Here is a 16,393-nt window from a genome sequence, read left to right on the forward strand (position 1 = left end):
GAATTTTAGAAATCCTTGTGATGAGAGAGATGCGAAGAAAATACCAATGGGACGGACAGACTGACAGATGTAAAACAGTATACCCCCACTTTTTTTTATAAAGTGGGGTATAATCAAAGCAGGGGTATAACTACTGCAAGGTTACTGTGAATTCAGAAATGTATGTGAAAATTTAATTATTGCCAGAAAATGTGATACAAGTAGTAAAGCCTAAATTAGACTTCACATCTTATGGTCTAATAGCATTATTCTAGGAATATGCTATTATTAAAATTGAGGATCATCAAACAAAAATGCTAGATTCATATATTGGATTTCATGAAATGCCTATTTCATGAAATCCAATATATGAATCTAGCATTTTTGTTTGATGATCCTCAATTTTAATAATAAATGCCAGCAATAATTTCTTACTATGAACATTAGCATTGATTACTTTATTGATTTGAATTACCTTCTTCAGCGACATAATTTGAAGGGAAGTAGCCTTGTTGTCCATCAGGCAGTTCTCCCATCCACCAACTATCACTATCTTTATACAAAATAGATATAACATCTCCTTTGAATATGGTCAGTTCGTCTGATCTTTGGGCACGGTAGTTATACAAAGCAATAACCTATTTAAATACAAAATAATAATCAGAACTGATGAACACAATTAGACAAATTTTACCTGAAACATTTTCTAACAATCCACATTAATTATTTCTTCTTTTCAGTTTGTTTATAAATTTATTTTCATGTTGAGACAGTTGAGCACTTTTTCTCTGACAACAGCACATTTCACCCCAAAAGTTTGCATCTATCACTGATTCTATGTGGATATTTTTATTCAAGTTAACATATTCCTATAATTCCTCTTCTTACACCTTACTACCATCAAATTACTTTGCAGTTCTTACAACCATCAAATTACTTTGCAGTTCTTACAACCATCAAATTACTTTGCAGTTCACCTTGTTCCTTTCAACTCAATTTCAATTTGTCAATTTTTAGTATAGCATTTTAATATTTTAATATTTCACGTGTTTGTTGTGTGTAGATGCTATCTATATATGTGCACTTTATTGAACAGAAGATTCCAATTTTTTTGTTGAAAAGCTATTTAATACAGGCGCGGATCCAGAGGGGGGGGTTCCGGGGGTTGGAACCCCCCCTTTTTTTTGGACGATCAATGCATTTGAATGGGGACATGTAATTGGAACCCCCCCTTTGTCCTGGATTAGGAACCCCCCCTTTTTAAAATGGCTGGATCCGCCCCTGTAATATATTCACTTACATTAGACAGAACATGCTAGACTTTAAGTAATCTTAAAATCTTTTTCATAAATGTCTAATTACAATTCTAATGCACTTTTTATGTAACAATTTTTTTCATTGGCTAAAAGTTGCCATCAAATCCACAGTTGACTAGGCATAACTAAGGAGGGGCCCACCATTTTGAATTGATTGGATCAACAAATGTTTTTGACTACTACAATATTATCGAAAATAAAACAACACCTACCTTGAATTCGCCATATCCGAATTTGAATCATAGAGGTAACGTACTAACCTCCAGTTTGTAAGAATTCATTTGTATGTTGTCACGTTTAGCCATGAAGTCTTTGCGCCAAAATCATTCATAAAATTTCGAGGAATTTTTTTGTTTGTCAAATTTATACATTTTTTCAAGCTCTAAGATATCATTTCTTTTTGTAATGCATTAGAATCAGAATAACAGTACTGTAGTTGAAGAGTTGCCACCGTCAATTTTAATTTGACTGTTGCAAATGTCCGTTTTAATGTCTTCGCTAGGCATCGCCAGTAAAACTGCATTTGCGACTGTCAAATTGACAATAGACGGTGGCAACTCTTCAACCACAGTACTGTTATTCCTTAATTACCTGTTTGTAACTAGGTACTGCTTTACCAGCAGGAGCCTGGAAACTGAACTGAGCTTTCCCTGGTCCCTGCAAAGACAAAGAAATTTTTTACACATCAAGGTTATCATATTGTGTAATTATTATAAATAATGAAAGCAGTTTTAAATATTATATTAAAGTAATTGAAAAAATAATAACCATTGGTTATCTCCCCAGGCCGTTTTAGCGTCGCAATATTTAATAATGTATTTAACTATTTTTAATGCTTCTTTTTGAAATTTGTTTGGGGTTTAAAAGTGGTCACCTCAGTGCATTTTGTATTCCATGCAGATCATGCTTCATACTAATAATGTGTGCACATTCCAACAATATTGCAACCTTGTAAAATTACAAGAAGAAGCATGTGTGTTTTTCTGTACATTGTTTTAATGTTGTCACAAATAGCATTTGCCGTCATTGATATGGTATTTCATACGAAAATAAAATTTAACTTTATGAATGCCAATCAAAAATTTCAAAATCATTATTTAATAGTAGGTAAATTAAGAAAGGAAAAACCCAATGTGTATAAGCATGAATAAACCTTTCTGTTTGATCTGTCATTTGAAAAAAGCTTCTTCAACTAATTTTAAATATTCATCTAAATAGGTTCATTACAAGTGACAAATAGAAACTTTCATTTCTGGATACATTTGTACTTATTTTAACTAATGATGTATCAACTTCATGCTATTCTAAGGAGGCACATTTATCAAAAGTTCCTTTAACAAATCTCTTGGTATTTCTCTTAAATCACAATTCATATATTATTTTTTAGAAAACATGTTAGGGAGAACTTTCTTACAACAATTTTCAAAAGTTTTTATGTAATGAATACAAAAGGGGGAAACGATAAAAATGAGGCAAGCAAAAACCATTAGTCATCCATATCAAATATATTGTCTTATCTCTCATTTCTAGGAATATCATTGGTTAAAGTCATATGAAACTTCAAATTAAAAAAAAAAATTATGCATATGTTTTTTTATGACTAAATGGCTAGTTTTTATTATAAAACTTATGTTCATATACTTTTTTCTCAAGAAAATTCTATAGTTTGTCCAATTTAGAAGAAATTTACTTTTTTTTTAATTGTTTGCTTTCAGTAAACAATTTGCCGATATGTGTTCCGAATGAAGTTAACTCAGCGTGACCTTTCTCGTAAAAATACATTGATTGCATTACGCATGGATATGTCATTGAAATGAACTATTATCTTATCCATGCTTTTTTGTTCATTGTTTACTAAGGTGACGATCAGTTAACTATGGTATCAAAACACGCCAATAAATTAGCTACCATACTTTCATATCATACCAGACGGAGAGAATTTTGTTTGACAATTAACAATTTGGATGCGTAAACTAGAGGCTCTAAAGAGCCTGTGTCGCTCACCATGGTATATGTGCATATTAAACAAAGGACACAGATGAATTCATGACAAATTGTGTTTTGGTGATGGTGATGTGTTTGTAGATCTTACTTTACTGAACATTCTTGCTGCTTCAATTATCTCTATCTATAATGAACTTTGCCCAGAAGTTACAGTGGAAAATATTTTGTAAAAATTTATGAAAATGATTAAAATTGAAATAACTCCTAAGGGGGGGGGGGGGGGTGTCAACTGACCATTTTGGTCATTTTGACTATTTTTAGGTCTTACTTATTGCTGTTTACAGTTTATCTCTATCTATAATAATATTCAAGATAATAACCAAAAGCTGCAAAATTTTCTTAAAATTACCTATTCAGGGGCAGCAACCCAAAAACTGGTTTCATGAATGGTCTGAAAATTTCAGGGCAGATAGATCCTGGCCTAATGAACAATTTTATTCTCAACAGACTTGCTGCTCTAAATGCTTTGGTTTCAAAGATATGAGCCAAAAACTGCATTTTATCCTATGTACTATTTTTAGCCATGTCGGCCATCTTGGTTTGCGGGCCTCAGACACAATTTTAAAACTAGATACCCCAATGATGATTATGGACAATTTTGGTTAAATTTATCTCAGTATTTTCAGAGGAGAAGATTTTTCCAAAAGATTACAAAAACAAAAATTGTTAAAAAATTACTATTAAGGGCAATAACTCCTGAAGGGGTCAACTGACCATTTTGGTCATGTTGACTTATTTGTAGATCTTACTTTGCTGATCATTATTGATGTTTACAGTTTATCTCTATCTATAATAATATTCAAGATAATAACCAAAAACGGCAAAATTTATTTAAAATTATCAATTCAGGGGTAGCAACCTAACAATGGGGTTGTCCGATTTATCTGAAAATTTCAGGGCAGATAGATCTTGACCTGTTAAACAATATTAACCCCATGTCAGATTTGCTCTAAATGCTTTGGTTTCAGAAATTTAAGCCAAAATCTACATTTAACCCCTATGTTCTATTTTTAGCCATGGCGCCATCTTGGTTGGTTGGCCAGGTCACCGGACACATTTTTAAAACTAGATACCCCAATGATGATTTTGGCCAAGTTTGCTTTAATTTGGCCTAGTAGTTTCAGAGGAGAAGATTTTTGTAAAAGTTAACGACGGCGGACGACGGACGCCAAGTGATGAGAAAAGCTCACTTTGCCCTTCGGGCCAGGTGAGCTAAAAATGATAAAATCGTGCACAGAAGACTAAGTTTATGATATCTAATACATGCATTTGTTCAAGAATTGGATAAACATTTATTTTCACCAGTCACTTGTTTCATATGACTTTAAGAGCTACCATGTGGAGACCCTATATATTTAATATGGGATCAGTGTGGTTTATTTTAATAAATGAACATGGTTAGTAGTGGTATATAAAAACAAGACATTGATGAAAAATCTGAAATGTTTGAACCGGACAACAGATGACGAAATTGATAATGAATGATTGAAATAAATGCAGAAACATATTAAAAGCTAACAAGTTGTTATTGTTTTTGTATAGACCAATGGAAATAGATTCTTTATATCAAAGACTTGATCACTTTGATAGGACACTAGTCTAAATGCCTAATGGTAAGATAAATTTGTTTTGCTTTCACCCAATATGGAATTATCTGACTAAATATATATTGTATAAGGTCACTAGCTAATGTGAAACTAATAACTGTGTGTGACCTCTGTGGATAGTCAAGGTCATTAAACACCCACCTGTAGTAGCAATATGAAACAGAATCACTCTCTTTCACCTTTGATTGAAACATCATTCATCAATTGATACTTTAAAGGTTACTTTTTTTAAAGTTTGAAATTTTCCATGACTATCAATTATTCAGTTAAATTTTCAAGTTTATTGATTTTGAGTCTAGACTTCATGGGTTGATATGGAATCTGTACATATTAAATGTTCTTAACATTTATATTTTAGACATTCAAATACATAAGCTGGATTTGTTTAACTTTACAATAACATGTTGATTTTATTATATGCTTTAATACAAGAATCTTTCTGGGAGGATTTTTAAGGACCAACAGATATCTATTAAAGGGGTTTATACATGATTTACTCCGAATAAGGCCATTTACAACATGTTAACAACACCCTATATATGTTAGAAGAAACCATGATTTACAGCTGTTATCATTTAAAATGTGGCAAGTTTATATTAGAAGTATATTGGTGCCAAAGCAACACATAGCATATTTAAATAGGTTGTATAGTTTTACCCTGTCAGGCCTCAAACTCACAACCTCCAACACTAAACGCCTACATGCTATTAAGATACAACCTTGGCTGTTACAATGGAAATGATACATGACTTTCAATGATCAATGAAAATTTGATCAAACCAATGATTCACTAATTGTTTTCCCTTTTTTCAAATCTACTCAAAACTTAAAATGTGTTTTTTTTCTTCATCTGGTTTAATAAAAGATGATTCTTACTTTTTATTGGACAAATCAGTATATTTTGAGGGAAAAGATGTGGAGAAAGGTCTTGTCAAATTATATAGATAATAACTGCTTAGTGACTAAATTTCAGCAGTTTGAGGCTAACAAACAGGTGTAATGCGAGCTTCAGCAAGCTATTACTCCTGTTTCAAGCAAAGTGATGTGCTTTAAAGCGATATCTGTATAGCATACAGACACAGGCTGGTGATATCTGTTTGGCTGTTAATGTTTAAAAAGACACTCGATTGTGGGATAAAAATACTTACAGCTGTCATTGATAGTTGTGGTGGCCTGCCTATAAATGTTGGACTAGTACTTCTAGCACCATATCTACCCACTGTAAATATAAACAGGAGAAATCATAACTTAGTGTGTAACATTTTATTACTAATTAAGGTTTGTACCATATCTGCCCACTGTAACCATAAACAGGGGAAATCATAACTTATTGTTATACAATTCATTGCTATTAAAGGGGCATTATCTGCCACTTAGACAACAAAATAAAACATGATTTGTTTTTGTTACAAACTGTTATAAAAGGGGAATACTAAATTAATATTTCACAATTAGGAGTCAGTTTATGTTCAATTTGGTAAAAATAGGAACATAAACATCGCAAATGAATTTTGACTTGCAAGTCAATAATTCAACCTCATGGAACACATATTCATAACCCTAACTAGACCTTTAGCAAGAGATGTAATGACACTTTTCTTTATTAGGTGAATAAATACCATCTGTAAATCCTGGTCTCCAGTCAGAGTCCCCAGTTTTCATGTACATATTCTGTGATCTAAACTGTTGTTGCTGCATTATACCACTCATGGTCTTCGTTGAATGTGGTGAGAATGTAGCTGGGGATGCCATCTAATAATAGAAAATAAACATACAAATTGTCATGGCTAAATGATTATCAAATCATACATAATTATCATATATAAATAGGAATAGATGTATTGTTAAGATACCCTGACTACAACAGTCAAATTAGGGATTATAGTATCAAAAGGAATACAACTGGAATGATGCTTAAATTCATTATGTAACTCATAATAAGTCAGGTAAATATCTGCAAATATACAAGAAGTAAGCATCAACAAGTACAATCTCAAATGCATCCGATTCAGTGAAATTAGACATACTTTTTGAACATGAGATACATTTTTTTTATGTTAGAAAGATAAAATTCCAAACATCAAACATTATTCATAGAAAACAAACATTCAAACAATGTCCAATTCCTGAAGCATGATTTTCTAAGTAGGTAGAGCCTAAAATTATCTTAAACCTGACATGAAGGGATACTCATGAGACAGAATACCAAACTTCAATGGTCCCTTGTATATATACTTCTTCCAACACACCTCTTACAAACCTCCATGGGTTCTTGAAGTAATTGTTAGATATACTGAGTAACAAATCTACCAGAGTTCTTATCATGCGTTTAAGGTCTATCATTTATGTCATAATTTGCGCTTAATGATTTAGCCAATCATAGTTCTTGATGTAACTGTTGGGTCTAATGATAAAGAAAAAGCATACCAAAGGTCTTTATGTAATTGTTGGGTCCAAAGATAAAATAAACTTACCATAGTTCTTGGTGTCATATTAGGGTCTAATGATCTGAATCCTGTGTGTGCAAGGTGTGGCGAGGTAGTAGCTGGTGTCATTCCTGGGAGGTCCAGCGATGGGGTGGATGCCATTTGAGTCTACAAAAGAGAAAACTGCATCGACATATCTGGTATTTACCATCTGTTGAAATCTTAAACTAATTGTCTATTAACTGAAATTATTCACTTTATCAACAGCTTTCAAAGGTTAATTCAAATAATAAATAACCAATATATTTTCTTTAGAAATAGATCCTTAAAAAAGTAAAATCTGAAAACTTTGACTTAAACTGCTGCATGTGTATGAAAATGATGTCAAGGTTATGTTACAACTGACTTATAATTCTAATCAAAACCCATCTGAACCCGCAATACCCAATAAAAGAAAAACAGATCTAATTTAAGAAACTGACTTGCAACAATTCAGGTATGATTAAGGCAACTAATATGAGACACCAAATACAACTTTATTAAAATCAAAATCATTTTATCCAAAAATAAGGAGATGTATGATTGCGGTTGAGACACATATCCACCAGAGTCAATGATGTGGATGGAAGTAACATTCGGTAACAAGTAAAATTTTGCTGATATAGTTGCAACTCCTTTACCTGATCACTAGAGCATGAAAATACATGTAGGGTTAATATTAACATTATACATCTACGAGTTACAATGACTGGTAGACACTGCCTAACCATCAGCTACATCCATACAAATAATAGATAGCCCAGAGGCTAGATAGGAAGATTCAGTTAGATATATGCAAATGTTCAATTAGCCAGTCATTAGTGCTACAACTTTTTCAAAGAAAGAAAATATAAACACGTACTGTAGCACTATGAAGTTTCCTTAATACTTTTTCATATCTTCCAGCAGTATGGGAATTGAATTCTTCCTTGTTGAATATCATAGATGAAGCACCTGTTGTTAATTCCTCTTTTCTGGGAGAACTAAAAAATATAAATAATATCTCTTAAATCTACATTGTAATGAATAAAATCTGAATTTTTCAAGAAATTTAGATGCATTGAAACATATATATTATTTTAAGGGGGATGATGTTCAGATATATTTTTATAATAACCTTTTTATTCAGGGACAATTCTTAAAATTATTATTAAATCAAAGAGCAGATTGTTCTGAGGGATACGATTGCCGTTGTTTCATTGACACATGTATACATGTAGCTGGATAATATTATTTCAAAACTATTTCAACTGCACATGTAAAATAGTTACAAAATAGCCAATCCCGGATAAAAGTGTATGAACAATGTAATTAGGCCTATTGTGTTTTATTTTTGTACTATCAATTCCAAGTTTACTTTCCACAGCAGTCACTGAGACTCAGAGTGAGAGAAGGTGTTTCACTTCGTATCTTATCACCTATTTTCCTACGTTAATTCTAGGAGAAACACCATTCCTAACTCTTAAAATATTTAATTTCCTTTGGGTCAGTGATCATGACTCCTTTCCGTACACATTTATCAGTTTAAATTGCGATCGTTTTTAATATAATACACTTTATTGACAGAACGAGTTAATACTGGACGTATTGTTTTGATTCAGAATTCACGGAAGTTACTTCCGGAAGGGAGACAACTCGAAACAATAATATGGAAGACTCCATTTCACCTGAAGGGGTGTTCTACGATGTGGACTATATTTATTTTAATTGATGCATATGATTTAAAATTATGCAACAACAATAACCTTCAATAGCAGACATACATAGAAAAGATCCCATGAGTTAAAAATTTATTAATTGAGTGGGAAATCCAGAGCAACCATTCAATCGAAATACCCTTGAAGTCAAGAAAACTATATGCATGTGCATAATTTCCAAAACAAACCCTGGAGCAAGAACGTATATTAAATGTTTATTAAATATTCAAATTTTAAAGTAAATTTGGATTTTATTAGATAAATACTTACCATCATAAATTCTGAGTGTAACCCCAATTGCGTCATAGGTCAGATGGAAAATCCCTACTAAAAATAAACGTACTCTCACTGGTCCGGACATATACCCCTGTTTGCCCATATTCTTCCATTCAATTTCCTCAAGACAGAAACATAAGGAAAGGGGATGAAGGGGAGGTGGGTGGGACCTATAATTTATGATGGTAAGTATTTATCTAATAAAATCCAAATTTACTTTAAAATTTGAATATTTTATAGCTATAAATACGTTACCATCATAAATTCTGAGTAACAGAATCTAACGTAAAGCTGAATCCCCTGTAACAGAAGAAACAGGAGGAAAGTTCAATCTTTGTGCTGAAACTATAGGTCCAAGAGAGTATAAACTCTCGGCAAAAGTAGCCATAGATTGGAGGTAGTGAGATATAAAAGAGTTCTCATTTCTCCAGAAACCTGCAGACAGTACCTCTTCTAAAGATGCACTGTTAAACAGAGCCCAGGATGTAGAGATACCCCTAACATCATGGGCTTTAACATTAAAACTATTTAAAAGTTCTGCCTTAGAAGAACCATAAGCTAAAGATATGCATTTGCATATCCAAGTAGAAATAGTTTTAACAGAAAGATATGAGATTCCTTTTTTAATAGGAATAAAGAGTCTTGAGTTAGAAACAGAACGTAAACTACACGTTCTTTCCAGATAAATAGAAAGGATTCTTACTGGACATAAAAGTACAGAAATAGAATCGCCAGGGAGTGCAGGAATCACAACTGGTTCTGCACCCTTATCTGGAATCTGATTCTTTGCCAAAAAAGCAGGATCCGTTAAAAGAGTAACAGAAGATTTATCCCTGTTAAATCGAAGGCAAGCATCAGAAATAGAGAAGGCATGGATTTCACTCCTTCTCCGTCCAGAAGCCAAAGCTAAAAGAAAACAGCATTTATAGGAAAGAAACCTTAAATCTATTGTTTCTGCTGGTTCAAAAGGAGGAAGTTTTAAAAAGGATAAAACTAGTCCAAGGTCCCACTTAGGAACTAAAGTTTTTTGTCTTGGTCTTTCAAGACTAAAACTACGAACCAAAAGAGAAATATGCTCATTGATTCCAAAATCTGGGCCACCAGAAATATGAATAGTTCTTGAGATAGCTGATCTATATCCCTTAATAGTAGAGGGACATAATCCTTTGGATTCAAAAAGAAAAACTAGAAAGTCTGCTAATTGTTGTACAGTGACTTGGAAAGGATCAATTTCCCGCTCACTACACCAATCTGAGAAGATTGACCATTTTGCATCATAGACAATGCTAGTGGAGTCTCTGACAGACTTTGTGAGATGCTTGGTTGCTCCTTCAGAAAAACCTCTCTTTCTGAGGCTAACCCTGAGAGAAGCCAGGCGTGTAGATGGAGTTTTTCTGGATTTTGATAAAGAACCTTGCCCTTGATTTGAGACAGAAGGTCTGGTCTCAGAGGTAGAACTAGAGGACAAGCACATGAAAGGCGCAGAAGGTCTGGAAACCAAGACTGTTTTGGCCATGCTGGAGCAATAACTATGATCTTGCAATTTTCCCCTGCTATTTTCTGAAGTACTGGGGAGAGAAACCTGAAAGGAGGGAAGGCGTACCCGAACATTCCTTTCCAAGATAGGCTCATTGCGTCTACCGCAAAAGATTTTGGATCCGGAACCGGAGACACAAATGTTAGAAGTTTGTGATTGAGACTGGTCGCAAACAGATCTATCTGAGGTGACCCCCAATGAAGAGTCACAGCTTTGAAAACTACTTGAAGTAGTTCTCACTCCGTGTTTACTGGAGCAAGGGATCTGGATAGAGTGTCGGCTAGAATATTGAGGTGCCCCGCAATATGTCTCACCACTAGATGAACCTGGAGTTGAAAACACAGAAGGAGAATGTCTCTGGCTATCTGATAAAGAGAAGGTGAATGAGTTCCTCCCTGATTCTTGAGATAAGCTACAACTGTTGTGTTGTCCGTGGCCAGAATGACAGACTGATTCTTTAGAGACATTTGGAAATGATTCAGTGCAAACAGAACTGCTTTCATTTCCAATACATTGATATGCTCTTCCAAAAGATCTGGACTCCAGACTCCCGAGATTGTAAGCCCCTCCAGATATGCTCCCCAACCGAGGGTGGAGGCATCTGTGAATAATGTTAGACTGGGAACTTGAGGGAACAGACATAGGCCCCTCATTACATTTTCCCGTACTAACCACCATTGAAGGTGTGGAAATAAAGGCTGAGTGATTGGAATCAATGCTTCCCATTCTTGTGAAGCTGCAATCCATAACTTGTGCAGATAAAACTGAAGCGGACGAATGTGAAGTCGTCCCAATGGAATTACATCTGCCAGAGAGTTCAATAGACCCAGAAGTTGCAAGAATTGACGTGCTGTGACTGATTGAACCGTCAGGAATAAATGTATTTTCTGACATAGTTTTGTAAATTTCTCCTCTGGTGGGAGAACTAGGCCTACACTGGTTAGGAAATGTTCTCCCAGGAAAACAAAGTCTTGAGACGGAATTATCTCTGACTTTTTCCAAGAGATAAGGAAACCTAGGGACAGAAAACAATTGATGACCAAATCTGTCTGAACCCTCAATTTGATTGGGCAAAATTCCTTGAGAAGGGAATCGTCCAGGTAGGAATGAATCTGAATAGACAGGGAATGTAGGTGAGCTATAGCTGCCTGCATGGTTTTTGTAAAAGCCAAAGGGGCTGTAGACAGGCCAAAAGGGAGAGCCTTGAACTGGAAAACTTTGTTGTTCCAAACGAAGCGAAGGTATTTCCTGTAAGTTTGGGAAATGGGAATGTGGAAATACGCGTCTGAAAGATCCAGAGAAGTAGTCCACATTCCTGGAAGGATTGAAGCCCTGATGGATCTGTTTGTTTCCATTTTGAAGTGGGGAACAATAAGAAATTTGTTCAGAATAGATAGGTCTATGACCGGCCTCATTCCTCCAGTCTTCTTTGGAACCAGAAAAAGACGGGAATAAAATCCCGGAGACAGAGTTAAGATCGACACCTCCTCTATTGCAGCTTTTTGTAACATTGTGTCCACTTCTACTGATAGAAGTTGACACTTTACTGGGTCTTGAGTATGAGACAAACTTATTGGAACTGCAGACAGAGGAGGTGGGTTCTTGAACTGAAGTGTTAATCCCCCTCGAATTATTGACAGCACATAACAGTCTGAGGTAATTTTCTTCCACTGATTTAGGAAAAAACTTAACCTCCCCCCTACTGGTATTGATTTTTGAGGAACTTGTTGTAAATTTTCCCCTGGGGAAGCTGTCAATAACGTACGAGGGGGCAAGAACCTAGGTACTAGACCCAGGTTTCTTGGAACCCTTAAAACCACCAGAAGGCTTACCTGAGCTTTTTCCTGAGTTATTGGGTTTGTTCTGCGGTTTGCCGTAGTTATTCTTCCTTTTCTTAGCAGAAGAAGGAGGACCACCTGCAGCAGAAGTACTAGTAGAACTAGATGTAGCATTAACCGACCTCTTGCCATTAGTAACTTGTACACTAACTTTGACTGGAGGAGGGTTTTTGCTGAGTTCCTCTTGAACCCGCTGTAAGGGTAAACCAAACATCTTGTCAGAGAGTGGAGATTTCAGTAAAGAATCTTTCAAAGGCTCAGTGATAGAAATGTTTTCAAGAAACTCTGCTCTTTTAGATAGGGTGCAATTAGCAATAGAACCCATTAAAAGCAACTGAGATGAACCTAAAGCTTTATCCAGTTGAAGTAAGAAGGATCGTACTTCTGCTGGAACAACCGAATCTTCGCTGTTAAGCAAATGTCCGGTTGCAGCTAGAAAATGTTCGGCTGTGCCAAGAACTTGAGAAGCACTACGAAGGAGATTCTCAGTCTTTGACCAAACAGGTTGAGTGAGACGAAGACCATCTACTGGCTTTTTTCCCAATAAAGATGACATAGATTTGTCACAATTGGGAACAAGTCTACCCAGTGAAGAATCAAAGATATCAAAATCCTTGTACTTAACCTTATCAGAAAAGGATGACATTCCAAATCCTGAGATATTGTTATTAGCAACCTTTTCACTAGCAGAATTAGCGATACCTTCATTAATAAATTGTAAAGCAAAAGCCATATGGCCAGATTCAGGAAAAGAATTGTGAGAAGTCACAGTATCCTGAGAAATACCACAGGAAGCTTCAAAAGTTGAAGAAGGTTTCTTCGGCTTGGAAGGAGAGGCAAAAGGGATATGTGCTTCATCCCTCATCAAGGTATACACCTTATCCCTAAGATCCTTCAAGGAAGGAGGATCCTCAGTCTCCTTGGTGGGAGGTTGTTGAGCTGACTTAGAAGAAGGCTCAGGGGCCGTCTTCGATACCTTGGGAGAAGAAGAACTTTCAACATCCTCATCAGTGAGGAAAGCCCTTTCATGACTCCCAGGGGAAACAGAAAGCTCGTCATCCTCCCTCTCATCACATTCTACAGACTTAGCTGGAGAAGGTTGATGAGAAGAAACTCTATTCTCCAGTAGAGTCATACGACTGGATAGAGTGCTAAATTCAGCCTTGAAAGACTCACCAAAGTCCAAAAGTACCTTCTGTAAACCATCCAAAGGTGATGCATGATCAGAAACCTGAGTACCATGAGAAGAACTAGAAGCTTGAGAGTCAGGTACGGTGGTAGAAGGAGCTACTGCAGAAGTCAAAGATACTGCTACGGGTAGAGCAGGAGCTAAAGGTGGTGCAGTAGCTACCCCAGAAGGGGGACCATAGAAATTGTCCCTATAAGGCCAAAAACCAGGTTGGTTTGGCATAAACCCACCATAAGGGTAAGACTGTGGCCAAGGTGGCTGAGACCATGAGGGTAAAGGTTGTGTGCCCGTGTTGGGAAGCATATACCCACAATAGGATAATGGGGGTCTAGAACCTGGCAAGTTCAAGCCCATAGCTGTACCTGGGACAGAACTAATAGTACCCGCTGAATTAACAGGCCTAGATAAAGTATGAGTCACCGAAGTTGACGTAGGTACCCCCCCAAAATGCATGGCCGAACCTTGTGAAAGGGTCGGATAGGTAGCATTACCAGACACCGTTGTCGAAACTCCGGTCAATGTACTGGTAGTTTGGGGGGGACTTAAAGGTAGTGACCCATCTAAGAGATAGTCCGAACCAGGAATACTTACATACGGACTATTCAAATTAAAGTCCATAATAAATTTTACTTTAGTAAAAAAAACACAAATAATTTGTTTAGAAATTTAAACAAACAAGGGAATATATTTCCAATAAAATACACAATATATATATATGAAAAGCAATTAAGCTATTCAAAACAAACTAAACACTTCTCTGTTGAATCTGTAAAACTTGATGTGCACGTGTGACCGATGTCGCAGATGGAAATTGAATGGAAGAATATGGGCAAACAGGGGTATATGTCCGGACCAGTGAGAGTACGTTTATTTTTAGTAGGGATTTTCCATCTGACCTATGACGCAATTGGGGTTACACTCAGAATTTATGATGGTAACGTATTTATAGCTATAAAATGACCTAGATGGTTCTCTATTTCTTTATGGAAGTACAATCTCAAATATCAGTTTCATAACGGTAAAATATAAGAAAAACTAAATATAAATACTGCTTAATTCTGATTTTCCGTGTTGTTAAAAACACGCATATAAGTCAAGGGAATTATCAAACATGAAGATTATGAAAAGAACATTATAAGAAAGTTGTTAAAGTTCAATCCCTTTGTTTGTTTTTACCTTTTAAAGCAAGACAATCATAAGAATCTGAGATGTTCCTTAATGTTTAGAATAAAACGATTGACGTGAGGGCAATGCTCTGAGCCACTGGTATAAGTCTACAGATTGCTTGAAAGCAATCGTATCCCAAAAACCCCAAATACAATGTTTAATATTTAGCCATTTCCTTATAATTTCACAAAACTGAAGAATGCATAGCTGATGTTATGCTCTACTTCTAATTCTATTTTGTTACACAATGGGTTTTGAAATATAACATATAAAGATATTTACCCAGGCATAACAGTTTCCTCGTGTTCTCTAATGGGTTCAGGTGTTATATGTCTTGGAGATAAACCTGCTTCCATCTGCGCAACTGAAATTTATATACATATCTTATTGCTCAGCAACAAATACATTTGTTAGATGTTTATTAAACTCTTATACCAATGTACATACATGTTGAAACATACAAATAGTACTGTGGCTTCGTTATTGTTTGTTGGATACCAATTTTCTTAGATAACATGGGAATACGTTAATCACAAATTTATATGTTCGATGGAGTAAAAATACTTTATAAAGCTAGTACAAATCCTTAGACTTTAAAATCCACAGTATATTCAAAACTTTCCTCAATAGTTACTTTGGAATACTTATAAACTAAAACGAATAGAGAATGTGTCCATGAACACATATGATGCCCCTCTTGCATATAATCTTATAAAGGGACATACCTCTAGAATGGCAAATGTGTTGCAACACAAATTCAAATAGGATCTGTGTTTTGTGGTGATAAGAAAAGTCTCTTAACATTTGGTTTATAATAAAAATGATTTTTTTTTAAATTTCTGAATAAACAGTATTTCATTGAAAATATTAAAAAAAATAAAAAATCATACATGACATTTTCTCTGACTGTTTATGACGTCTTTACACTAAATCCATTGGATGTTGGATGTGTACAGATTGATAATTAAGTCTCAGATGCATGATTTTTTTAATAGTTGTTAGTGGCTTTGAACTAGCTGTCAGTTAACTGCGAGAACTCTCAGATCTGTACCTAGTGTCTTTTTGTTGTTAGGATGTACAAGTACCAGGCCACGTCCACTTGTATTTTTGTCCATCTGATGAGTTAAGCCTTTTTCAACTATTTTTTTATAGTTCCTTCTTATGTTGTAGAAGAGTGGAGGAAACTTGTCTTTGCCCTATGTGCCATAAGGCATAGCAAGGACTAAGTAAGTAAGTTATGTTGTACTTTTACACCACTGTCCCAGGTAAGGGGAGGGTTGGGATCCTGCTAACATGTTTAACCCCGCCACATTATGTA

General features: G+C 35.2%; 1 protein-coding gene across 8 annotated transcripts in view; it reads right to left on the reverse strand.

Annotated features, from left to right (window-relative positions):
• The window catches only part of LOC139527229 (jouberin-like), a 69,052-nt gene that overhangs the window by 20,459 nt on the left and 32,200 nt on the right, over positions 1–16,393 (reverse strand). For all 8 annotated transcript variants that reach the window (XM_071322614.1, XM_071322606.1, XM_071322597.1 and 5 more), the window contains 7 exons: positions 15,358–15,439; positions 8,234–8,354; positions 7,381–7,500; positions 6,526–6,658; positions 6,055–6,125; positions 1,887–1,952; positions 455–617 (listed from right to left, as the gene is read on the reverse strand). In XM_071322614.1, the coding sequence (XP_071178715.1) occupies positions 455–617; positions 1,887–1,952; positions 6,055–6,125; positions 6,526–6,658; positions 7,381–7,500; positions 8,234–8,354; positions 15,358–15,439 (756 nt within the window). The remainder of the gene's footprint in view (positions 1–454; positions 618–1,886; positions 1,953–6,054; positions 6,126–6,525; positions 6,659–7,380; positions 7,501–8,233; positions 8,355–15,357; positions 15,440–16,393) is intronic.

The sequence above is a fragment of the Mytilus edulis genome, chromosome 1 (assembly GCF_963676685.1).
Source record: "Mytilus edulis chromosome 1, xbMytEdul2.2, whole genome shotgun sequence".
Taxonomy (NCBI): Eukaryota; Metazoa; Mollusca; class Bivalvia; order Mytilida; family Mytilidae; genus Mytilus; species Mytilus edulis.